General features: G+C 43.1%; 1 protein-coding gene across 17 annotated transcripts in view; it reads left to right on the top strand.

Moving 5' to 3' along the window:
• Window positions 1-25144, top strand: part of LOC125010348 (receptor-type tyrosine-protein phosphatase mu-like) — a 156290-nt gene that overhangs the window by 72813 nt on the left and 58333 nt on the right. For 12 of the 17 annotated variants that reach the window (XM_047588908.1, XM_047588923.1, XM_047588919.1 and 9 more), the window contains exons 8-14: window positions 3720-4028; window positions 5852-5961; window positions 10603-10804; window positions 11098-11200; window positions 21066-21339; window positions 23435-23471; window positions 24257-24331. In XM_047588908.1, coding sequence (XP_047444864.1) covers window positions 3720-4028; window positions 5852-5961; window positions 10603-10804; window positions 11098-11200; window positions 21066-21339; window positions 23435-23471; window positions 24257-24331 — 1110 coding nt within the window. The remainder of the gene's footprint in view (window positions 1-3719; window positions 4029-5851; window positions 5962-10602; window positions 10805-11097; window positions 11201-21065; window positions 21340-23434; window positions 23472-24256; window positions 24332-25144) is intronic. The other 5 variants (XM_047588921.1, XM_047588920.1, XM_047588917.1 and 2 more) reach the window with 1 other exon arrangement.

Genomic DNA, 25144 nt, shown 5'->3' with positions numbered 1-25144 from the left:
GCATATGGAAACTCTTTTCCTCCCATAAGACCGCACTACTAAACACACATTGTCCCCCGCCTCATGCACACGCGCACTTGTCTCGCAGCAAAGTGGCCGTGCTCCAGACATGCCCAATTTGTTTCCTTTCATCCAGGACTAATGTCTTGCTCTACCCAGGGGCTAAGTGCACCATTTGTAGCCCCCTCTAGGACAGGCAGTTGCAACACGCGGTTATTTGTTGTTTTTGTCCTGTGTTTTGTGAAATCATGTTATCACTCGAGCCGCAGCGGCGCGCACGCAGGAGCCTGTTCGAATTAGCGCGAGGCAATAATGTGCAGATAATTTCCAAAAACATTATTTAAATGTCACACTGTAATGACAAAAAAAATCACTAATAGTTCTATGTAAATGTCACATTCAAATTATTCAATTATATCGGCAAGTGTGGAGCAGGTGATAATTTGTCCACCGCTTGGAATACCAATCTGGCTCTAGCTGGAGATCACTCTGTGTGCCCTGGCATAAGATAGACCTCTGTAATTTCCTGCTCCAAGGGATGCTTTCATAGACATTATTATAACTCTATTCCACTAGAAATATCTGCCATACTGGAGAGATATTAGAGTCATATTTTCAGCGCTTTCACCCCAGTGTCAGCCGCGGTGTGTGATAGCTTGAGAGAATTGTAAAAATAAAAATAAAAAATAAATAAATCCAGAGATAGCCCTGTTATTCCTTGCCGCGACTCCTTGCTTTTGATGCTGAGCTTCTTACTGCTCGGCCAATAAAACTAAACTAGCATTCGCCGCAGACTGGCGTGATAGGCTCATCTCATCAGTTGTCACTCATTGGCCCCTGGGCCTATTTGAAAACAGCCGCATAGCTTCCGCCTATGCACAAAGGGGCTTATAAAGGATATCAGGCGTTCAGCGTGACCCGTTCATTTGAGATTACGCGTGGGAGGAGGGTGCGAGGTGCTTTTCTTTTCCCTCTTTCCTCAAAGTCAACCGCGGCCGAGGCTCTGAAATGGATGAGGCACCTTGTTGTTCGCGCAAACAGATGATGTCATTCTGAGTCATGGGTTACAAGTTGTGATTGGGCGTCCGCCACAGATCCTCACATTTTTACAGCCTCCCTCAGACAGCTGGCATTTGCACTACAGGGAGCCAAGGGGGCAACAAACAATTAGCCTTTTCTCTACAAAACTCTGGGCAGAGGCTGCAGAATAATCATAAGAGCTGCTTAGCGAATGGCCAGTGTACCTATTCCCGACTACACGCGCACCCAGGATGAAAAAGGGAAATGTCTAATGTTCCTGCCACCATTAAAATATCAATTTAAATTTATATACAAATAGATAATTGCTCCCCCCATTTCATTTTTCTTCTTCTTCTTTGTTCAACGTGGGGCTATTTCTGTGCACAATTATATTTTTTTCCCTAAAGTGTTGCCTCCATATTCTGGCATCTCTCCATTGGCCACAATAAGAGGATGCCGCGGACATTATCTGTGATGTTCCGCAGAAGATGGGAGGGTGACATTTCTCCTTGAACGTTCCAGAAATGAGACTTTCCTCTCAGCCGCTCGCGTGCGTCCGCTCGAGATTCACACTTTGGTGCATTTGTCACTTTGAGAGCATCTGGTTTAATTTGATTTCCGTGCCTGGCCACCCTGCAATTCTCTGTGCTTTTAGTGTAACCATTGCCTACCGAGTGCGGCCAACAGATAGTTCCGCAAATAAAGGGGTTTAAACTTCTATTTTCTGCTTGGCTTTCTCAACACTGCGGCTGATTTGAAGAAACCTGTTTTCTTGCCTATTCTTTTCCGGCTCTGTGTCAGAAATTCTTTTTTTTTTTTATTGGCCTTGATTACATTTGTTTAAAACGGCGACCGCTTTCTGAATCCCCACATTTATCCGCGTAGTTCCAAATTGTGTGTTGGAACTGAGCATTCTGCTCTACAGGTGATCTCTTTGATAGGATAAAAGTATTCCTCTCCACCAAAGATTTAACCTTGGAGGTCAGTGCGTCTCAAAGGAGAACTGCAAAACTGGTGCAGAAAGGTTTTTCAATGAATACGAAACATTTTCTTTCACTATTATTAAGTTGTGATTAAATTTAACAGACATATACGCTCAGCTAAGACGTGTACGGGTTTGTTGCCGTCTTTGTAGCCCTATATTCTCCTTGAACATAATATAGTCGCCCGTTTTCCCCTGTTGGGATATTTTCAATTTTTTAGACATTACTGTATCATTTATACATCCCTTTGTGCATGCTTCATGTACCGTATGTTGCGCATTGAGCTCTCATCCCGACTCTGTGCTCAACAGCTCTTCTTCTTCCCCCTTCGGGCCCTTCTGATGCTATTTCATCTGCTCCGCGAAAGTGCAGGGGAGATCATATCCGCTCTTTCTCCTTGTGAAATCTACAAGTGTTCCATCTTTCATTTATATTCCTCTTGTAGTATCCTTTCTCACTTTACAGGCTTCTGTCATGTCACATGGCGTGACCTAATTTTCTGAGTTCCATCCAAAACTCTGGTTAATTTGAATGAATATAATTTTTTATTATTATTATTGTTATGTTTTTCCCCCTGTAGATATAGAAGCTTAACAAAAAAAAATATGTAGTGGATTTCCATTAGGACTTTGTTTGTTTATTCTTGTTTGTTTGCCGCGTCCTTTAGTCAATCTGTAGAAATGAACAACATTGCTGGAGCTCCAGTCCAGTCTCTTTCTCCCCCCATGCACCTCCAGAATGTTAAACATGGCTGCCGTGGCTGCCTCTGAATTGCTGGACTGTGCCTCCTGGGGAACAGGGAAATTGAGCCCTGGCTCTTCCTAATAGGTGGTAAAGTGTTAAGTTCCAGAGAAATGGACTGCGAATTTAACCTGGAATGGAAATTGATCCCATTACCTTGTGCTTGGGCTGCTTTCCTCCCGTAGGAAAGGAGAGGGAGAAGAGAGAGCAAGAGGGGAAAATAGATGGAGGGATGGGTGGAGAGGGGGGAGGTAGAATGAGGAGAAAAAGAGAGGAGGAAATAGAAGTCAGAGAAAAAGAGATGGGCAGAGGGAGAAAACGGAGAAGGGAAATGTAAGAAAAAGGAAGGAAGGAAGGAAGGAAGGAAAGAGAAAATGGGGAAGGTGTAGGAGAAAAGGCGAGGAGACACGGAGCGTATGTGATTAGAGGTGATACGATGGCAGTGGGGGCTGCATCCTGCCTGGATTGACAGGCTGCCTGACTCTGTATCAGTGTGGTGCTAATAGCTGACCGCCACTGGGCGAGATGGAAAAGAGAGTGGAAAAGGCAGAGCACAAGGTAGAAGGCGCGGAGGAACGGCACGCTCTGAAGGGATGATGCACCTCCCGCTGAGGGTTTCGACCAACAGACCTTTGGTGTCTTGTTGTGTGCCGCCGCTGTGAGACCAACTTAGCAACGGTGATGGGATGTGGCAATGCTCGGTGTCAGGCTGTGGCTTTGAAATTTTGAAATATTTTCTGGAAATGTGAAGTACAAACAGAAAAAAATAAAATAATATTTCTGTATAAATGAAAATACTGAGCAGGCCTCAGGTTAACCCAAAGGAGCACAGTCTTCCCCGCGCCCCGGCATAGACCGACCTCAATCATATCCTTGATTTTATTTAAACTGTCCAATATAACCTGCCTGTTTTAAGGCCTAATTGATTGTCTAAATGTACGCTCACGCTCTCCTCTCTCTTCTCTATTTCGCCAGAGCCCATGCACGGTCCGCGGCGCCTGGAAGTGGTGGACATCCAGTCCAAACAGGTGACGGTGCGCTGGGAACCTCTGGGCTACAACGTGACCCGCTGCCACAGCTACAACCTGACCGTCCAGTACCGCTCCAGAGTGTCTGGCAAGGACGAGACCCGGGAGGAGGTGTGTTATGACACTCAGAGCCGTGATCCCCAGCACACCATCCACAACTTGACACCCTTCACCAACCTCAGCGTCAAGCTGGTGTTGCGCAACCCAGAGGGTGTCAAGGAGAGCACCGAGTTGGAGGTTCAGACTGATGAGGATGGTAAGTGAAAGGAAAAATAACAACCTACCGAAGAAGTACAGTATAGCTGAGTATTATGACACATTTGTAATTGTATCTCTATGCAATGCATCCATCATGCGTCTCTGTTAATAATGCATTACATACAGTGCCATTTAAAAGTAGAATTTTCTACATTTGCATAAACAATCAAATAAATTAAAGAGAAATATTACACTTGTATATCTTATGCATTGCAAAAGTAATTGTACCTCCAATAATAAAAAAAATGTCTTAAGGCCAAATAAAAGTCCAGACATACAGTAATGAATGCCAAAATATATGATTGTATGTAATTACATACAATGATCAGCCACAACATAATGACCACTGACATTAAATAACTTTGACCATCTTGGTCACAACAATTCAGTGTTCTGCTGGGAATCTTATGGACCTGGTATTAGCGTGACTGTTAGACATAGGTCACCCACCTAGACCAGACCAGATGCCCCCACCCCATAGCAATGACACTCGTTGATGGCAGCAGCCATCTACAGCAGGATGCATCCCAACACAGACTTTCACTAGATCTCAATCTTATTAAGTGACCCATAGGAACCAAAGACCCCCACTAACAACATTCAGACACTACAGGACACCCTCAGAAGAGCCATGTCCATTCTCTGATGAGGCGCAAGGAAGACCTACACAATATTATGAAGGTGGTCATAATGTTGTGCCTGATTGGTATATATGAACACATCAGAAGAGGCACAATCTAAATTAAATAAGCATTTAATGTAAAGTTTAAAGAAACATCTCAATGATCTGGCAGTTGCAGTTTTGATTTCCAAAGAAAATGTTGTGCCAGCAGCTGAACAATCCCTCTTTTTTTTTATTTTTATTGTTGATTTGCTCTTCATGATAATTCTCACCTGATTAACAGCTACAAACAAAGTCTGGGATTTTCCACATATTTTTCCTTAGAGCAGAGGAGTCAGACTACAGCTGCACAACACAGAGCCTCTGTGTTGTGTCGTTGTTTCACCTCCTTCAAAGATGAAAGATCTTCTGTGTTGCCTCAGCAGACACAGGAAATGAACTCCACAGAAGTCTCAAGGAACCCCGGCCGCCAGATAACAAACAGGCTCAGCTGACGAAAAGAGAGTCATGTCTGGCTCAGATATCTCTGCCTGGAAACTTGAAAGTGGCAACTGTTTCTCTCTATCCGACTGCTGCGTGTTTCCGTGTGGATATGTGTGTTTTCGGATCTCACGGGAAAAAAAAATGTACAGACGGGGTGTAGTGGTTACTCTTCAAGATAAATTCTGGGCGGAAAAAAAAATAAATAAAACGTCATTCTGCTTCGCTTACGGAATGAAAGCAATTCACATGATGGGTTTAAGGACCAGATCTGTTTGGCAGGTTCTTGCTACAAGTAAACACTGCAGAAAGATTAAGATTCCCACTATTCACAGGGGGTCACAAGTTCATCTTTGTTTGCAACACATCTTTAACTGTGTGAAGAGTGTTGCAGGAAAATAAGTATCACAGTGTTTGTCTTCAGTAACATCATTTGACTTCAAATAATCTCAGAAAATTCTTATTAAGATGAGTTTCACTTTGGCTCATGGCCATTGGTGGTGTGTAAGTACTTGAAAAGCTTTTTATTGATAGTTTTATACACATGGGTAATAAGGCTCAGAGTAAAGTCATAATAGAAAGGTTGCCTTTCCGTCCACGCCTTTACTTGACAAATGGCAGACAGAGTAAACTGTGAAATGCGTATCAAGCAATCTTACTTTTTGATGTTTTGTTTCTACTTTGAACATTTTACGCTTGTCTGTTGCTATTTCACACAGTACCGGGGGCCATTCCTCTTGAGTCCATTCAGGGCAGCGCCTACGAGGAGAAAATCATCCTGAAGTGGAGGGAACCCGCACAGACCTACGGAATCATCACCCAGTTTGAGGTACAAAAGGGTTAGCAAAATATTAGGAGTATTGATTGCCCTATGGAGTAATAAACAGAGTTAGTTTCTGGATTAAGTTGTCCTTTTTTTCCGCTGAAGTGCACAGAGCTGAACAGATTTTTTTTTTATGATACGAATTACTTTTTATTATTACGTTAAGGCTCTGGAATCGGGTGGATCTGTTAGTTGACCACGTGACAAAGGGTGTACCTTATCTCATAAAGTGGGATTTACTGGGTAAACGTCTTTTATTATAAATCTGTATTTTTAGGGAAGTGTGCACCAAAAAGCTGATTTTAACTGCCAATTTGAACCTGGTCGGATTACTTCCAATGCCTCCAATGTCCTCTACTCACCTTCCGCGTGTAGATTATATCAGCCTTCTATTCTAATGAATTACATAGATATTTCCTCGTATAAGTAGCAGGGGTTGTACCGATTAGTCAACTTTACTGCTGTGCCATGACACTTTAAGCAGGAAGTCGTCTACGACCACAAGACAATAACAACATGGACGCCTAGTGGGTCATTGCTGCAAACTAGTAGCAGTTCATCAAGTGTGTGGAAACACTTCAGAAATATTGAAGATGAAGCCCATACTACTGTGACATGTAGAATATGTAAGTCAGTCCTGAAATACAACAAATGTTCCACCACATTACACGCTCATCTGAAATGGCATTCACTAATGTTAGCAGAGGAAGGAGGCTGCAAATCAACAATTTGTTTGGGGAATTTAATTTCTTTTCAGATTGTAAGACCTTTAGCTGCTACATACATGGAAAAGGCTTCGGAGATATACCACATTTTGTTTAATCACGGCTACATTATTCTATCTTATAACACAATGCATTTGTTTGTCCTTGATGTCAGTGAATGCACCATGCGAGAGTGAGAGTTTGCTGAGCAAGAGTTACATATTAGAAGTGTCAGGCTGATGGTGTTTATGTTGTTGACGTGGGCTACAGCAGACAGTAGTTTCTATTTGTGTTGAAGCTTCAGTTACCTTGCAGAAAAGCCTCCATAACATTGTTGTAAATTATTACTTTTGACTGTGGTTTTATGTTTGATGAAGTGACCCCACTTTCACCACATATTAGTCGACTATCAAAACTCAGAAGCCATTCACCCCCTAATAAGTGGTACAAGTTGCATTTCCCATTTTGGACATGTTGGCTGACCTTTAGGAGTCCTAATAAAAACAGTGTATTCATGGTACATTAACATGGTTAGCTGAGCCAACTGTGGTGCAAGCAGAATTCAGCAGTCATTATTAAATACACAGATTGACACAGAAATCATTATTGGTTTCCATTCCAGGGGACGTATCCTGAGAATTATGGATCTCTTATATTTTCTTATGTGAGGCAGACATGTCTTGAAAAGTTTTAACAATCTTGGAAATTAAATATGTGACAGACATTCTGTCACGTTTTACCAAACCTTAGGTCCAAATGAAGGAAACGCGGGAGGCAGGTTGACAAGATGAAAAGTAAGCTTTTATTTTAAAGCTGACAAAAATACAAAACCTTAAGGGATGCATTCAAACTGGAAACAAAGTACAACAAAAGATTTGAAAAAGTACTAACCAGGAGAACTCGGGGATGCACATATGAGCGGAAAAACATCTCAGGGGAACATGACAAGGTTAGTAGAAGAAGACGATAAAAGCTCCCAAACTGAACACAGGGGGCAAGAAAAAGAAAATGAAAGTCAAATAATCACAAAGATGGGAAAAAATGAAGTGAGTGAAAGACACGGAGGCAGCGTATTACAAAATAAAACATGAAGTAAATTTGAAACGAAGAGCAAAACAGTGACATATTAACAGTTTGGGATCTGGTGACTTTGGAGGACAGGTCAACATCTTGACATCTTGACATCCCCCCCAGCCATGAACCCTTAAACCAAGCTCTTCACAGTTCGCTTCTCTAGTATCTTCTTCATGTAAATGTATAAATCCATACTTGTTGTCTCAGGTCAGTGCGTTATTCTCACTAAAATGCAAACTGGAAACTCACAAAACAGGCGTATAGAGTATCATTTCTGCTCTTCATACGGTTATACCAATGGAGCATTCTGAACCTGTCTTTTTTTTTGAGCTTCTACCAAAGCCTGGTTCTCTGTTTGCCATTTTGCTAGAAGAGAATCGTCTTCCTCAGAATCCTTTTTTTTTTTTTTTTTTTTTTACACACACAGCTGACCTCTAAAGAAAACACAATCTCTGAGACTTCACCTCAAACTCATCACCATTCAGCACCAAGCAGTTGTTGACTTGAAGCTTCGCACAGCCTCTGCCAGCCTTGTACAGGGACCGAGTCCTGAATAATACAAACTGTCTCCACGCTCTCTCTCTCTCTCACACACACATACACAGTATACGTACACATTGATCTTAACCAGCTTATGGTGGAAGTAATCCTCCAGCCTTTCTCACAGATTGATTCTCCCTGTGTTGATTTTTCCTCTTGTTGGCGTTTGCTCACGCTTGGTATTTTGACTAGGTTAACAATCATTGACAGGGCTGTTTCTCATACGATGGAAGCGGATTGAACAGTAAAAGCAACACGGCTGCTCTATAGGCTCCTCTGTTCTGAAACGCAGGCATAAACATTCTCTCAGTGGCGCGGAGACATTTTAATCCATGCAGAATCATAACAAGGCCTGGGTAATTCAAGGGTTATGTTTATGTCTTAAGAGGTGCCAGCACAGTGCAGGAAAGCAGCACCTCATAAATACGGCAGCTATACCGCACACTTAATCACTTTAAGAGCCACGCGTTTTAGTTGTTTATCTGTTTAAAATTTCATAGTACAGGTAAAAGCATTCAGGGCAAATGACGTGGTGTGTCTTGCCGCTTTGTCGGGTTCACTCGTGTTTATGTCGAGGCCTGCGTGCCTCACGAAATCTGCACTTCAGCCTATCACACTCACATGCTGCTGGAATTTCTTCCCCCCTGTCTTGAGAAGCTTTAACTGCGCGGTAATGTGTCGAGGTTAAGTGAGCAATAATGTCACTGACACACTTTTTACTTCCAGGTTTTTAATATAAAGTCAAGCATGGTTATAGAGCTTACCCTGGAATGGAAGAACGCTATTTTTATATAACATTGTTTTAAACAGAATGGCAGATGAGGAAAGTAAGATGGCAGCTTGCTCCGGGTGTCTCCCACCTTCACGCTTCTGGTTAGAGAAAGAAATCTCTCAATGTATTCTGCCGATATTCCCCAAGAAGTTGCTTCTCATATTTGAGGACCTTGCTTTGATTTACCATTATCAAAGGGCTCAAAGTGAAATATATCTGACAAGGCCTGATATCAAAGAGATTTCTGCTCCGTTCCCTTCTTGACCATGATCTGCGAATACCACTTTATTGGCAACCTTTTCCCGCAGACGTGAGCCGGAGTCTGGTGAAAAGATGTAGAGCGGCTTTTTCCGCTTATTATCTTTCATCAACGCCTCTTCAGGCTTTGACAAATAAAATGTCCCATATATTAAGAACGCTTCATAAATTTGAAACTTACCTCCCTTGGTGAGAAAAACAAATGTAAACCTGTCTGATTTTAAAAGCTTAATGCAGCAGGTCAAATTGATTTGCTCCAGTCTTTTCTATTATTTTTCCCGTCACTTCCGTCATAGTTGTAAAAACCCGTCCGCGTGCCCAGTGTTGACAAGTCATTTCCTCTCCCTGAAATGTTATGATGTAGGATTTGGCATCGGCGGCTCGTTGCGCGGACAAAGACTAAATGAGAAGGCCTCGAAGCATTTCAAAACTTGATGGACACAAATTATGCAGCACTCCAAACTCCCTTTGTGCTCCCTAATTGGAATTATAATGAAGGTTTTCCTTTACGAGCGGAGGCATTTTCTTAAAGTGGGACTTTGCAGTTATTCAAAATGGATATTAGGAAAAACACTCACCTTAATGCTTCCCTCCAGAGCGCCCTGTATTTACAAATGGAGAAGGAATACATTAAGTGTGCTTCCACTCTCCTTGAAACCGCAAGCTTGCGTCAGCGTTGGCTTAAAACAATGTACCTCAGCTTTTACAGACGAATCTAACCCTTGGAATGAGACAGCCCGTCTCCATAGTCTGCATCTCACTGTAATTCTGGAAATAAGCATAAAAGCTTGTTGACATGAAGTTAGAAGCTTGAGCACGAAGCAAGAACATGCTAAATTTTCTCAAACCATTAGCGTAGCGGTAGTAAAGCCATATTCCGCGGAGCAGTTTGTTTTACACATGCAAATCATTTTGTCTGTAGCTGTTTTATTAATTCTAGTGGATAATAATAAAATGTGTTCATTAAATCATGTGCGTGCATACTGTATCTCCATTAAATAGGGTGGCAAATCAGGGGTATATAAGTGGAGAAGGACAGCATAAGACTTTCAAAATTGCTTCATGGCATTTTAGCCTTTACTGAGCGGTGTAGAGGGGGAAGAGACTGGAAAAATGTGATAACGCGCACCACGCGTGGGATACAAAACCTCAATGCAGTAAGTACAGTAAATGCTTCAGCTTTCTGAGCTGCTGGGCGCCTAATGTTTTTATTCTGTGAATACAAATCCTCCTCTTGCTGAACGGCGCTGGAAGGCACCAGAAAGCCGCTGTGAGAATATTCATTTCCTTCCTTCCTAGATCTCCTACAAGGCGGTGAGCTCCTTTGACCCCGAGCTGGACCTCTCCAACCAGAGTGGCAAGGTGGTGAAGCTGGGTAACGAGACCACCCACATGTTCACGGGCCTCTACCCGGGATCCACGTACTCCTTCACCCTGCGTGCTAGCACAGCCAAGGGCTACGGTCCCCCTGTCATCACCCAGTTCACCACCAAGATTTCAGGTCAGCGGGGTCAACAGCGAGGCCAGTTTGTGTGTAGATGGTGTCGATGTTAAATCTGCTTTCCAAAACATTATGCAAATAATGAAAACAAGCAGATGATGATGTGGTCGACTGGCAATTTCACTTGTAGTATATGTGCTTTGTTCAATCAGATACAGTTTATACGTTTGTGGCACCGATGGCAGGTTTTACCTCCGTTATTGCTATATTTAATAATTAAATCATGTTGCTTTAAGGTAGTATATAGGAGGGAAGCAATGACCAAGTCTTGTTTTGCTTGATTTTCTCGTTAGCTCCCTCGATGCCAGCGTACGACCAGGAGACGTCCCTGAACCAGACGGACAGCACCGTCACCGTGCTGCTCAAACCGGCCCAGAGCAGAGGGGCACCCGTCAGGTACGCAGAGTGTGGACGACATATTAAACGCAATCAAACGCCTCGCACATCAACAGCGGCGAAAAACAATAAAAATTATCAAAGAGCTTGTGTGTACCGATACCCCACCGTGATGGAAAGTTGCCGGGGAATTCTGCACCGCGCCGTACGTATCTGATCTTTATTTGTTTGTGGATTTTGATCCTGTGAACGAGGAGCGCAGCCTTTGAAGATGAGAACAAAGCGCCGGTGAAGCCAAGGCTAGCTACAGGACCTCTTCCCTTTGCCATGTCTTTTATGTAGGAGACTGCCCACCCTGAGCTACCGCATGTGTTCTGAGGGGAATGCAGGAATTTTGTCGGCTTGATGTTGCAATTTTTATTTATTTTTTTTAAGTTATTGTTTGGGTAGCGATGCAGCTGTTTAAATGCCGAAAAGTCATCGCTTTGGTTTACAAGGACCACTGCTTGCTTCTGGCAGTTCAACTTGATTGATTATCATTATTCTGGTTGTGTTAGCTTACCTTTGGTGTTAGCTTGACTTAAAACAGGGTCCTCAACATACTCCCCCCTACCTACTATATGTGTTCTATATTAAACTTGCCCTAGTGCTATTTATAAATATACATTACTATTATAGTTTTGCATTTAATATTCAAATAATGCACAGGTTCAAATATTTACTTTTTTTATATCAAACATTTGCAACAGTAGGGTGGCCGTGCAACCACCGTAAACATACCTCAGTTAAAGTCAGTTAAAGAAAATGACAGACAAAATCAAGTTTAACTTTAAACGTAGCTAAATGTAGTAGGGTCAAGAAATTACCAAGCTAATATTGCAACGTGCCTCTGGAATTTCACCTGGAGACTGAATAGGCTCTCGACCAATTGCGGGGAACCTGACAGAGTCAGGCCTCGTGATTGGCTCAGCGGCGATAGGGGCGGGGCCTTCTGTGTACAGGAGGCTTTGATTGACAGGTCTTGGCTAGTGTGATGCTCTGTGTGGAACAGTGCGCTGAGAAATTTAAATTTGTGGGAGAAAATTGTCAGGGAAATTTAAAAAAAAAATATGGAAAATGTTTAATTAACCAATGATTTTGCGACCCCTAGGGGTCCGCGGACCTCCTGTTGAAGACCTATTGTTTAAAGGTTAGGGTTTAGAAGGGCTTATTGGTTGATGTAGCTTGAACAGAAGAGTATTTTGAGCCTTTCTAATGCTTTAATATGTATCATCCTGTTGGGAGTAATGAAACCTTGGTGTAGCAGTCCAAGTAAGGTGCGTAAACAAGGTGCTCCATCAAACTGTATTGGCAGTGTGAAGCCAGAGCGGGATCCATAAGGACACCAGCTGCTGCTCCTGTTGGTTAGTTTGGATAGATTTCACTGGATGCGTTTCTACACACTTTCTAGACCGACAGGATTTACAGCCCTCATTATAATGGTCCTGAATTGACCATTCTGATGTTTGAAACAGGCCTGTTTTGCAAAGTCGCGTTCAGGTTTTTGTGACATCTTGTGCTTGCAGCCCCCAGAACCCTGATAAACACTTGGGCTCGCTGTAAAGCTCAATTTTACACTATCAACTCATCTGATTCCTGTAAAGATTACAGCCTGGCAGTCTTTAGTCAGGCTTGTCAGCTCATGTTTACTGTATGCGCAGCTGCCCAGATTAATGCCCCGGCGCCGAACGGAGAGGCCCGAGCAAGAAAGACAGAGTGATCGTTTTTTAATTTCCTCACAGGTACAATTCAGAAGGCCTTACGCGGGCTGCCATTCTTTGAGCGGAGTAATTACGAACCCCTAATTATAATCAGCAGAGTGCTGTGAATCGGAGCTTTCACTCATTACAATGCTGGGCTCCTCTTTTGTTTTCATTGGATGCCATACGCAGCTCAGAAAAGATGGAATAGATTTGATTTTAGAGATTTAGTTTTAGGCGTCCTCGTTCTGTTTGATTGATTTGAAACAATTCTTTCAAACGCGATCCTAAAAGTGGTGGTGGTTTTTCTACATGGGGACGCACCACGCACCTGTTAAAATCCCAAGAAAATTGATATTTAGTTGTAAAGGATCATATATGTTTAATGAGTCTGGGGAAAAGCCGTTAAAATAATTCATCGACGGAGCTCGTGGCACAACTGCAGTTCACAACTAATTGAGGCATCCTTTGATCACAGCAACGTCTAAACTTTAGAGGGTTTCGGGAGCACATTTCTTTTCTCACCTTCTCACTCCTCTCAAATCTCGGAGGACGTAAAGGGCCAACGCGCCGCCTTCGTGTATGCGTTCAGTGTCTCGGTAAAAAAAATATGAATTGCAAAAGAAATGGGGTGGTGGAGGGCAGCAAACTGAGGAGATTATGATGCAGGTCCGAGGCAAGCTACTGGCAGGCTTTTGAAGGTGTTTTCCACCCACATCTCGAGTGACTCGCCATGCCTTTGAAAAAAAATTTGCTGTGACTATAAAGTAGCTTCCATTCAGAGGAGTTGAGGTAGGCAGTCCGTTGGGATCCGCTGTCTGGACAAAGCTGTCTCAGTTTCCCAAGCTCAGGAAATAACATCTCTAATTCCTTTTTTTTGTGTGTGACATTGTTGAAATACATGACTAAGTGACATTCTAAGTTGAGTATAAGAAGAATGATTTTTCTTACATCTTAAGGACCTGGAGTACTGGAAGGAGTCCTTGAATGCAGAAACATGGAAGCTATTCCCGGCAGTCTATTGAAGAGTTTGCTTTTTGTTAACCAAGGACTTTTTGCACCGTTTCACACCACACTTGGATTTAATTTTGCACTACTGCTCATGTTGTAAGAGTAGCTGTCACTTTTCTAGAGCGGTGGGCAGTTCATTTTGAAATTGAACACTTTGTGAAATCAGTTTTAAAGCTCCTACGGAATAGGGATTTGACAAGGGAGAACACTGATCCACAGCGCTGCGGAGCCGGGCGGCATGAAGCCCGATTTGATAACACAATCTTGCACGCTGATTGGGTTTAGGAGGTAATGGAGCTCCAGACATTTGCGTGTCCAACAGCAGATGCTTTGCTGTAATACAGGAAGGGGGAGCGCACCAGTAGATCACACGATAGCGGGCGGCTCAGAGAAGAAAGCTGGACATGACGGACGACAAATGTCTGTTTCACTTGAGTCAAATCATATTTTAGATGGATCTGGGCAGACGTCGTCACCGCTGATGGAGGCAGTCAGTTTTTCATTTGTGTAATTGCTAATCGGTATAACATTTCCAGCTCGGAATTTGCCTCTAATCTCTGGGGACGACACGCGTAGCCGGGAACAATTTTTACCAGAGGGGACACTGTTTCTTTAAGAGGATTAGCGAACTGTCTATCAGTCATGTCGCGTTAAACTAATGTTTGCAATGGCCCCTCGTCAGGGCCAGAATACGCCTCCTCACTCCGTGACGGCAAAATAAATGTTTACATGCATCTGCAGAAATAAATGATTTGAGATGCTTTGCTTATCATTCGCAGCACTATATATCAACTCTCTCTGCCGTAACCTTTGCCTTGAGCAAGCTCGCGCACATGTGCATAAACAGAAAAACCTTTAAAATACATCAGCAGCATATTAAAGAGAGTGAGCACCAGTTCAGTTCCTACCCTGTAGCATCAGATTTTCTTTACTTAACCGTGGCCTGAAATCAGTTAAGTGATTTTCTACAGTCCTAAAATAAGCACTAACTTTCTTTGATCACGGCGTAGCAAATGCTAATAGCTGTGCCTAAACGTGACACAACTCTGTGCTTTTTTTTTCAATTTAACGGCAAATGTAATCTATGGCACCTTCTAATTCGTTTGCTTTATAGCTTCGTAGTCACCAGGGAAAAATAAAGAGTGGGAAGACAGAGGGAGAGGGGAAAAGATGCTGGGTCAGGAGAAGAGTGTTACTTACAACCACTCTTAAATCAGACACCCAGGCATACACAGCCGCCTGATTAGCATTGGAGAGCCAGGGAGACAGTGATTGAAATGCTCCCCATACCCTTTCCCTCATCAGCTCAAACAGCCCCGAGTTCTCCCTCTATCAGCCCACATGAAAAATAAATCTGAGTTTCAGGTCACAATCCAGTCGATTCCGAGTCAATCCGCCATAATTGGTTGGCGTCACATGGCGGCAGAGCTGAAATCTATCGGGCAGCAAGGCTGGAGGAGGCCTAATTGGTGTCAGCTCAGGTTGCAGCGCTACTGCAGGAATACAGGTCCACCCTGCCGGCCCCTCTGGCAGACCACCACTTTTAACAGCTTATGCCATTCTTCTGCTCTCCCCTCATCCCTCTTTCTTTCCTTGTTTTTCATCTCCGGCTCAGCAAGAGAGGGATTTCAACAATTTTGGAATTAAGCGCGATTATATTTTTTTTATATTCTTTAAATCTGTGACCTACACGTTTGTAACTGGCTGTTACCAGGACTTGTAGCTAATACTGAAGTCTATATATCTCGTCTATTAACAACAAAAGAAAATATGTTATAAAATATGAGTAACTGACCAACATTTTTAAGTAGCAGTAAAAATCTGTACCAATGTGCTTCTTACATAACCACCGGTACTTGTTGCTATACTGATATAATACTGTTGCAGAATTATGCTAACCAGCATATTGAGCATTTTCACTTTCATCAGGATTAAAAGGAATATAAGAAATTATTTTCTTGTCCTGCAAAGGGGAAATTTAGCAGCAGAAAAACTAGGAAGCATATAAGAAATGCGTTAAATCTTAAAAAAACAACAAAAAAAAACATGAATATAAGCACATTTATTCAGGTATATCATCACAGAATAAGCTCCAAAATCATTTTATTCCCACTCTGTGCTTTGACTGCCTGTTCCGACACTGTATGACATGGGTTGATTGGGTGCAATCACCTGCGAGAGGTGTGTAATGCGCTATGCGCTACAACTATTGCTATTCACCATGGAAGAGGAGACGTGACCAAAGAGGAGGATGTTTGTGGAGGAAGCTAAGAGGAGGAAAAGTTAGATCTAGGACTGGCTGTAAGTGGATGGTGAGAGGTTTGTGTAATTAAAACATGAAAGACAGACACAGAGCTGGCCTTTGCACACTAGTTTGATGTTTGGCTGCGTTACTAAAGTTATGAACTTGCTAGTTTTTGATCATAAGCCAAGTTGGACCTGTAGGACGGAGGCTCAGCCTCTAAATAAACATCTTGTAACAGGGTTATGAAAGTGAATTCCACTCCCAGTCTGTAGGGGTGCCCTAACTTATTTAACGTGTCTTGAAAAGTTTTACTTGGCAAATATATTTTTGATGCGTTGGCAAGCCTTAGAGCTATGCTTGATTAGCTTAACCAGTGGTTAGGACAAGCAGTTACACTAAACTTGTGCATAGGGAGGAGCTAAACCTTTAGCAATCGCCTCCTTTGGAACAAAAATTAATAAAACATGTTATTATATGCATATATTATATTGAGATACAAATGCATCATAAAGTAATTTTAGGAGTGTAGTGTAGCCCTTAATAGCTTACTTTCTTAAATGAATAAATAAGTAAAAATAAATAAATCAATCAGATTGTAAGATGTACGTTACCGGTATAAGACTCAAATATAGAGCACAAAAGATATGAGCAGTGACACGGGACGGGGCCTGACGTTATTTGCTTTTCATTATTCAGCAACTGAAAAGGTTAACGGCTCTTTCCATTTCCTCTCCGTCCGAGCCTTGTGTTTAGCCAGATCAAAACTGCAGCCCTCTGTGCCTCTGACAGAGATGACATTGTCTCTGAGCCGGCCACTTAGCTCGAGGGGGAGACTGACGGAGTCTTATAGACACTCACGTTAGTATGCACCGCGCATCTACCTGTTAAATCTATTGAGTCGCTGAGTGACAAAGAGTCTGTTTACAGCCGCCACGGAGAATAACCAAGCATGATTGGGAACTAGTGTTCCATTTCCAAAAGAGCCATGGCACGTTATTATCACAGAAGTATACTAAGTGAGCAGTGTGCTCATGAATGAAGGAATGACTACTATGACCTGGCATGCTCCAGTTGTGTAAAGCTGATCTTTGTAACCATTATCTTTCCTCAATGGTAGCTTTGAAATGTGAAATGTACTCAGGAATGCATCATCACTAACCATGGAGAATTGTACCCTTATGCAAACAGGACCATGCCGAAAATGCAAAACACATCCCAGTCTTTCCACTGATTGTGGGTGGCAATGGCAAAAAAAAAAAATAAGACCGCTGAAAAACACTGAAGTAAACCTTGCACAATGCGGTTTTAGAAATGTCTGCAAACGAGGAAGGAAATGCATTCAGTATGTTTGTTGTATCTCAAGGCTGCACGCAGTGAGTTTTGTGTAACGAAAAAGCCCACGTGTCTGTACCATCCATTCATATCTGCCATTTTATATCTGCCTCTCTCTCTGCCTGGATTTTGACTGCGCTGTTGCTGGATTTAAATGTGGAATTGAGTTCAGTGCAATGGAAGGCATTCATTTTTAAATCACTTTTTGCAGAGGCTCACTGTTCGGGGTCTCTTGAGCTGGCAGGAAGAGGTGGCGTAAGGTGGACTTGGCCTGCTGTGCGGCAAGAATTTTGAAGTAATGTTTTGTGTATTGCAATTACGCCTGCTCCAGAAACTCTGTGATCAGGCCATCGATTGTATATAATATTGACAAGGCATCCCCACTATTGTGAATCGGCCAAACTGATGCTATTTACCGGTGGCGGTGCCATCTTGAGAGTTTGGAGCCAGAGTCTGCTCTACCTCCACCAGTTACATGATGAAATGAAAGAAATGTTGATTTATACGCTGTAGTTATTTATTTATTCATTATTTTCCAACTCTCACAGGGGCCTACGGGGCCGCTTCACAGAGCGGTTGGCATGGCAAATTTTAATCATCATGACGGCACATGCTATTTCTATCAGTGATGGACCCGTCAGAGCCTGCAAGGCCTCCTTTGTTGGCCTCAAAATATCTGAATATCATATTCAATCATATTTTCCATGAAAATAATTCCAAATGTACTGTTCACTTGCTTTCACTTGCCTTGGTTGCGCTGCTTCCAAACATGTATTTTCATTTTTAGAGTTCTTATCCCATCACATTTCAGCCATTAATTGTTGCGAGGCTCAAAGATATCTGCATGGAGGCCTTCGGAATCAATTGTACAGGCCCTGCAGCATAAAATAAGTATTGATCAAATCAGATTTTGAGTTGAGGACACCAGGGCCTGCTAGCAGGTGTACGGTGATGTCAGCGTATTGAATAAAGCTTGATGGCATTGAAGACCTAGGTGGAAAATGCACCGGCACTGGTTTCTATAGTGTCAAATAACTAATTAAACCAAAATTATCTTAAAATAAAATTAAGACATTTGAGTGTGCATCAGTATTATATTGACTACCTAATATGACAAAAAACATCCTTCGGCTGGCCCAAGTCTCGCCCACTAACATGGAAGGGGTGGAGCTTATGACCGATACTGCAGCCAGTCACCAGGGGGAGCTCTACTAGATTTGGCTTCACTTTTGAGGAGCTGTTCCATCATCCATGGATCAGACCACTCAGATGATGTCGTGATCACATAGCATTCTGTATGCATTAATACATCGCCATCCAGAAAAACACTGTTTGTTAAATGTGGTACAAATGTGAGCAGTCTATTTCATAGATCTCAGTCTGTTCATCACTTGTCGAGTAACGACACGGATTTGCTCGAGCAACAAGGACTTAAATCTGTTTATCTATTGTGCAAACAATCATGTCGGTCATCTCAGCCCTCACATGTATCTAATTGTTTACATTCACTTTATTTATTCAGTTGTACTGTGCTATATTGAAAAGACAGTGGTTAGAGTCTGGCAGGATGTAGAGCGCCAGTGACCCTGAACATTTTCTACCCACACTGTTATAACAACAACAAGCAGAAAAAAAATAGAAAAAAGGAACTGTTTGTCAAAACATCTTCACTGTAGTGGCTGCACTCTTAAGCTGTGCAGTCTCAGTGCAAACAGCCCTAGAGATGATCAATTGTTCCCCGCGGTTGGTACTGGATGATTAAGTATCCCCTTGTGTGTACAGCATGTGCTCTTTAACCCTATAGTTTATCATAAGGTGCTTGCAGTGTCATTAGAAAATCCCCCTTTGCTCTTGGTGGGTGTGTCCCAATCCCTTGGAGCTCTCCTATTTAGCACTGGGTTGGGAGGTGATGAAATATTTAATCCTGCTGAGAGTCTGCAAGAGAAATCAGCCTTTAATTACTGTCCCCTATTGAGAGCAGAGGTCAAAGGGCAGGCGGAGACGGTACAGTGGAGCCACTTAAGTAGCTGGAGAGCAGCAGAGAATTCAGTGATTATAGGCTGCATGGAAGTTTCAGCCAAAACACCGAAGATCTGATGGGAACTACAATGGGCCGATGCAGTGTTAAATATTAGATATGCTGTCAATCATAACTATTATTTTAAGATATAACTGATGGACGACTGTTCATCAATAACTATGATTGTTTTTCAATGTAGAACCATATTAGACATTTATAATCCAAATCAGTCTGCAGACAGTGACATGACAACAAACGCCAGCCCCCCCCCCACATGGCCCCTCGTGGGTGATGATGAGGATGATGATGCAGCGGCTGTGCTATGACTTAATGACAGACCCAGTATGAATAGAACTGGCTTCCTTTCCTCAGGCAAAATACCAAGTGCCAAAGGCTATGCGGCACCAAGGGTAAGATCTCTTGTAATGTGGAAATCTAAACCACCACTCCCCTTCCACAGAACATCCACTGCACCGAGGCTTCCTCCATGCCTGGCTTGCAATAAATTTGAAATTTAATAAATTTTTCCGTTTTGTTCCTCTCTGTAACCGATGAAGGCAATAACGCTGTACCTGCTTTAGGGATTTTACCTAAAGCATTTTTTTTTTTTTTTATGTCGAGTTGCTCTGTGCATATTAATATTTTAAGAACAACAGCTCTCAACTTTTTATTAGCTTAGCTGCTAACAACAAGTTAAAGTGACTTGTGAATTTATTACAATATTCAATTTCTGTAATTACCGCTGGTGTTTTAATACGCCCGTGAGCAGCTGACACCTTGTCACCTCACGCTCCATTCGCGATTTACATTATGAGCCTCTTTGACAGACTCGAGTCATGTTGTCATCTCCTCGATTTGGCGTGAAGCGACTGAGCAGCAAGAAACAACAAAAACAGATGAAAACAACAACGAGAACAAAAAAAGTTTGTCGCTAATGTTCTTTCTGATCCAATACCTCTCTGAGGGAATTGTTGGATACTTGCACTAATGATGGGAGAAGCCTTCAGATCTTCTGAAGTCAGTGCACAATGCACAGTTACAAGAAAGAATAAAAAAAGGTTATGCATTCATTGTGAAAATGTATAAGAGGTCTAAGTGCAGATGATTTAAAATGAAGGTCTTCAAAATTGCAAAATCTTTGGTTGATTAGACGTTTTCCTACATTTTTTTAAAAGAAATTCCCTCACAAGTTCAAATTTCTTAAAATACACATTAACCTGAATCCAACGTATTTTAATAAACACATAAAGTAAGTAGGGGGCCTCCACTTAATCTCTCCATCAGTTTGGGGGTCCTAAGGCTGAAAAAATGTTGAAGACCCCTGATTTAAAACGTCACAACATAGAAATACTATGCAAGTGCTACATTAAAAGCTCACTTTCAATAATGAGATTAAATCTGTGTCTAAATGAAGAATCATTTCTAGAGGCTTGGTTTCCTCTTCCATTTGGAACTTTTCCACACGCGCCCCAGTGCCGTCCACAAAGCGACCATTTTTAACTGGCGAAACACAAGAAACCGCCTGCATTGCCAGTATCCCTCCACAAGTGTTTATGTTCTGTGTTGTGTGTTTTGCAGCGCGTACCAGGTGGTGGTGGAGGAGGAACGTCCACGCAGAGCGCGGGGCACGGCAGAAATCCTGCGCTGCTACCCAGTTCCCATTCACTTCCAGAACGCCACGCTCCTGAATTCGCAGTACTACTTCACTGCTCAGTTCCCTGCCGGCGGCATCCACTCGCCCCAGCCCTTCACCGTGGGAGACAACAAGACCTACAACGGTTACTGGAACGCCCCTCTACTGCCGCAGAAGAGCTACAGTATCTATTACCAGGCTGTCAGCACTGCCAACGGGGTGGGTGTTTGTCAGTTTTCCGCTTTATTCGTTCCTTGTTTTTATTCGTGAGATGCAGTACACCGACTCGAAGCATATGATCTGAGTATGTCTTCCACTACTTCTCATAGCATAACCCAAGAGCTAATAGAAAGGAGACGAGAGGATTAATTGCAACATCTTCCCGTTTGTTTGACTGTTGCAAATGTGCAGTTCATCGTCTCACCTCAGTAGCGAGAAAATTAGATAAGCATGAGTGACAAAACGACTAATTTGTGCTAATTTAATCACCTAAAGGCAGTGAAAAAAAAACTAATAACAATGACTTGAAGCTGAATCTAGCTGTTTTTCTATGGTTCTACTTTTTTTTTCTTTTTAATGTTTCCTTTCAAAAGTTTTAATGTGTGCTAAATCCACTGTCGGATTTGTTGAAGAAGGGGCTCAAAGTGCAGAGCTCCCTGACTTTTCAGGAACTGGTCCTATAGGCAGACCCATGCATGCAGCAGAGCAACGACACGCCGCCTCCCGTTGATGTAGCAGTGCGCTAATGGGCGTACCAACGGCAATGTCTGCAGTCGTAGCAGGCTGCAGCAGGGTCAGGCTCGGACGCCCGGGCCCGTTCTCCTGCCTCTTCCGATGGAAATGCCAGAAAAGCCTTTGATCAACGGCGTTTAACAGAGGCAGCCGTCCCAGTGGCGGTTAAGTGCGGGAGGCAGGGAACAACGGTAGGGTTACCAATCGCGCAGGTCGCCGCCTCCGTCTCCAAGTGGCTCTTGGCAGGACCCTCCCTCCAGACAGCTCAGTGGTGACTTCAAGAGCCCTGCCGATTGTGGTCCTGAATGAGAATGTCCGCACGCAGCCTCCTTGAGAAACACCGGCACGTCTTTTCAGGAGGCAACACAAATAACACGTGAGGCAGGGCTGAATCCAATTAGCAAGTTTGTTCTTGAGAGTAAAGCACCGGCAGCGTGAAACCTTCCCCGGCGAGTCTGTAATTTATCGGCTGATGGTACTCTTCTTTGAACGGACAAAATAAACAGAGCGCGCGTTGACACAGCACAGAGCTCCGTCTCACTGATGGAGACATTTCTGACATTATTATTATTATTTTTTACATTCAGTGTTTTGATTCCCAGCAGCCAAATGCATTCTCTTTTATCAGCCCTTCACTGTTAATAGATGGTCCTGCAAGCCTTAATTAATGTCTAATGATTTGCGGTGTCATTTGTTTGGGCCTTTTTTTTAAAACCAAATTAGCACTTAGGGAAGGTGTGTGGCATCCATACCTAGAATTCTTTTAGCCTTCTGTTCAAATAAAAAAAATCAAATGTGACTTTTAATAATGTTGCCTTTATTTAAAAGGACCATCCGACAGCTTAAAAGCTGCAGTAATGGGAACGCATATGCACCCGGGATCACGAGAACATTGATGTTTTTTCCCCCCTCCTCTTCATTACGCCTCTCGTGGTTTCTGAATGTTGTGTCGCCCGTGTGCGCTCATTGCTCATTGGACAGCTTGGCTTTGGCGAACACGGACACGCAGCGCTCGTGTCTCATGTGTTGTATTACTCATTGCCTCCCTGTTCCTGTCCGTGTCCTTTTTTTCCTGTTCAACAGACTATTGTTGACAACAAACTCCTTTGCCAACAGTGTGTCATTTATTTTTTTTTTTTGCCTTCGCTGTCGAAGGCTGAAACTCCCCATTACATATTCAGAAAGTCTCCCTTGACGTGTCGTTTTTTTTGCAGCCCCGCGTGCTGGTTCGGTGTCACTTGTCACAGGGCTCTGGTTCCTCCACAGTGGCTGACCACCTTGAGCCGCAAGCTGCCGACAGATCGCTGTTGGCTGACAAATCAGCAGCTCAGCGCCGCTAATCTGTGCTGTGGGCCCTCTCGCTTAACTGCATTTTGTGTCACAGTCGTTGAGCTCAACAGATGATAGGGGACAGCATGGAACTGGCCGCTCTGTCTTGCTGTAACCATGGATTCTTGGATAGGTGTTGCCGAGCTGAATGTGACTTTGTGTGTGTGTGTGTGCGGTTCGTAATAACCTTCGATCCTCTCTCTTTCTCTTCTTTCCCCTTTCTTTTCCTACTTTTATACATCTGTCTGTGCAGGAGACCAAAATCGACTGCGTTCGAGTTGCCACCAAAGGTAGGACGAGATCAGAATAAAGGTGTCCGTGTGTGCCTCGTGTAGTTCCTAACATCACATGCATCTGGGAAAAACTAACAAAATTAACACGTGTTTAAAGGATAGAATCTTCAAATCGCATCTTAGAGTCAGAGTCTGTTAAATCTCACTGCAAAATTTTTGGGTAGGTGTCTCAAACGATTTAGCTTTCACAGGAATTTGGCCGATACATTGATCCAGAACATGTGTTTTTCCATGACTTGGAGGTAGCCTGTGTGCTCACCGGGGTCTGTGGGTACTTAGCTATGCTGCCTGGACGTTCTGCTCCACACATTAAGGGTGATGAAGTCTAAGCGCCATTGATCTGGGAGCAGAATTGATTAGGCCACAGGGAGCTGTAGTCACACTCCGTTCTGAGCCGTGGGAGGTCCTGTCACATGCACTGACAGTCTCGTATATTGTGTGGTTTGCATGCGGCTCCTTCTATAGATTTCTCGTGGCCTTCCAGATGTCTCCATCTACCTGGCTCGATAGGCTAAAGTCAGATATCACCTGAAGGAATACATCAGCTGCTCCATTAGAATCGCGTGTATTAACGTGTGTGCAACGACCGCTGTTTCTAACTAAGTGAAACAAACTGTAAAATCCTCTCTAATACTGTATCGAGTGCCTTTCTCTGCCTCAGTGTTGCATGATGGAGGGGAACTTGTTGGTATGGCTGTTTTCAGCTTCAGTGTGGCCTCTCTCTTTCTCTCTCTTTGTCTCTTTATTCTGCATGCCATCCTGGATCCACTGACTTTACTCAGCCGCCATACTCGTGACTCAGCTCACAACCCCCTACATCCGCATCGCCCCAGCGGCCGGTGACAACCAACTAACAGGTCAGACACGTAGCTTTCTGCACATTATCTGACCATCTCCAACTTTGTGTTCAATGTGGCGGGAAAGAAAAAACACAAACAAGTGGAATGTTGCATGTGTGATTTTATTTTTTTTGTCGTGTTTATTGTCCTGCCTCTTGCATAGATTCATTAGAATTTAATCAAAGACTTAGGAGGCATTGTCTTCTGCCTTCATCTCCTCAGAATTACAGGACATGAAAGACCGGTTTGAGGTGCGATCGTCATTTGATGTGTCAATGTTAGAGATTTCTGACAGGAGTTAATCCCCTTTCATGAATATTTCTCATTATTTCTGGGAGATTAAGTGAGGATCGGAGTCGCTCGTTGCAGCTCTGACAACTGTAAACACGCAAAAGGACGCTGAAGTGTGACTATTCTTCTCGGTTTCCTCCTTAGCTGTGCATAAATCCTCAAGTTCTCTCGGGATAGAGCCCGGAGAATGTGCAGCCTTCACAGCTCAACTGGGCAATTTGACACTGACAGCATTTCTGTAAGATTAGCCTGTAACAATATATTGGGACAAAATCAGCTCAGTCAATCCAGACGTAATGATGTCACCGGTCTGGAAATCCTCCACAGCTCCGCCTTGCAAAAATCTTTTTAAATAAATGCAGCTGATGGCTGTTGATAACGTCACACCGGAGCAAGAACAATATGTCACCACCAGCCCGGGATGGCTATTTACCTTTTTGATAGGGAGAAAAAAAAATGGCAATAGTCGCTCTAAAAGATTTGTCTGACATAACAATTTATCATTCTAAATTTACCCGCGGTGACAAGGAGTAATGATGT

The sequence above is a fragment of the Mugil cephalus genome, chromosome 7 (genome assembly GCF_022458985.1).
Source record: "Mugil cephalus isolate CIBA_MC_2020 chromosome 7, CIBA_Mcephalus_1.1, whole genome shotgun sequence".
In the NCBI taxonomy this organism is placed as follows: domain Eukaryota; kingdom Metazoa; phylum Chordata; class Actinopteri; order Mugiliformes; family Mugilidae; genus Mugil; species Mugil cephalus.
This window is presented reverse-complemented; position numbering and strand designations above follow the sequence as displayed.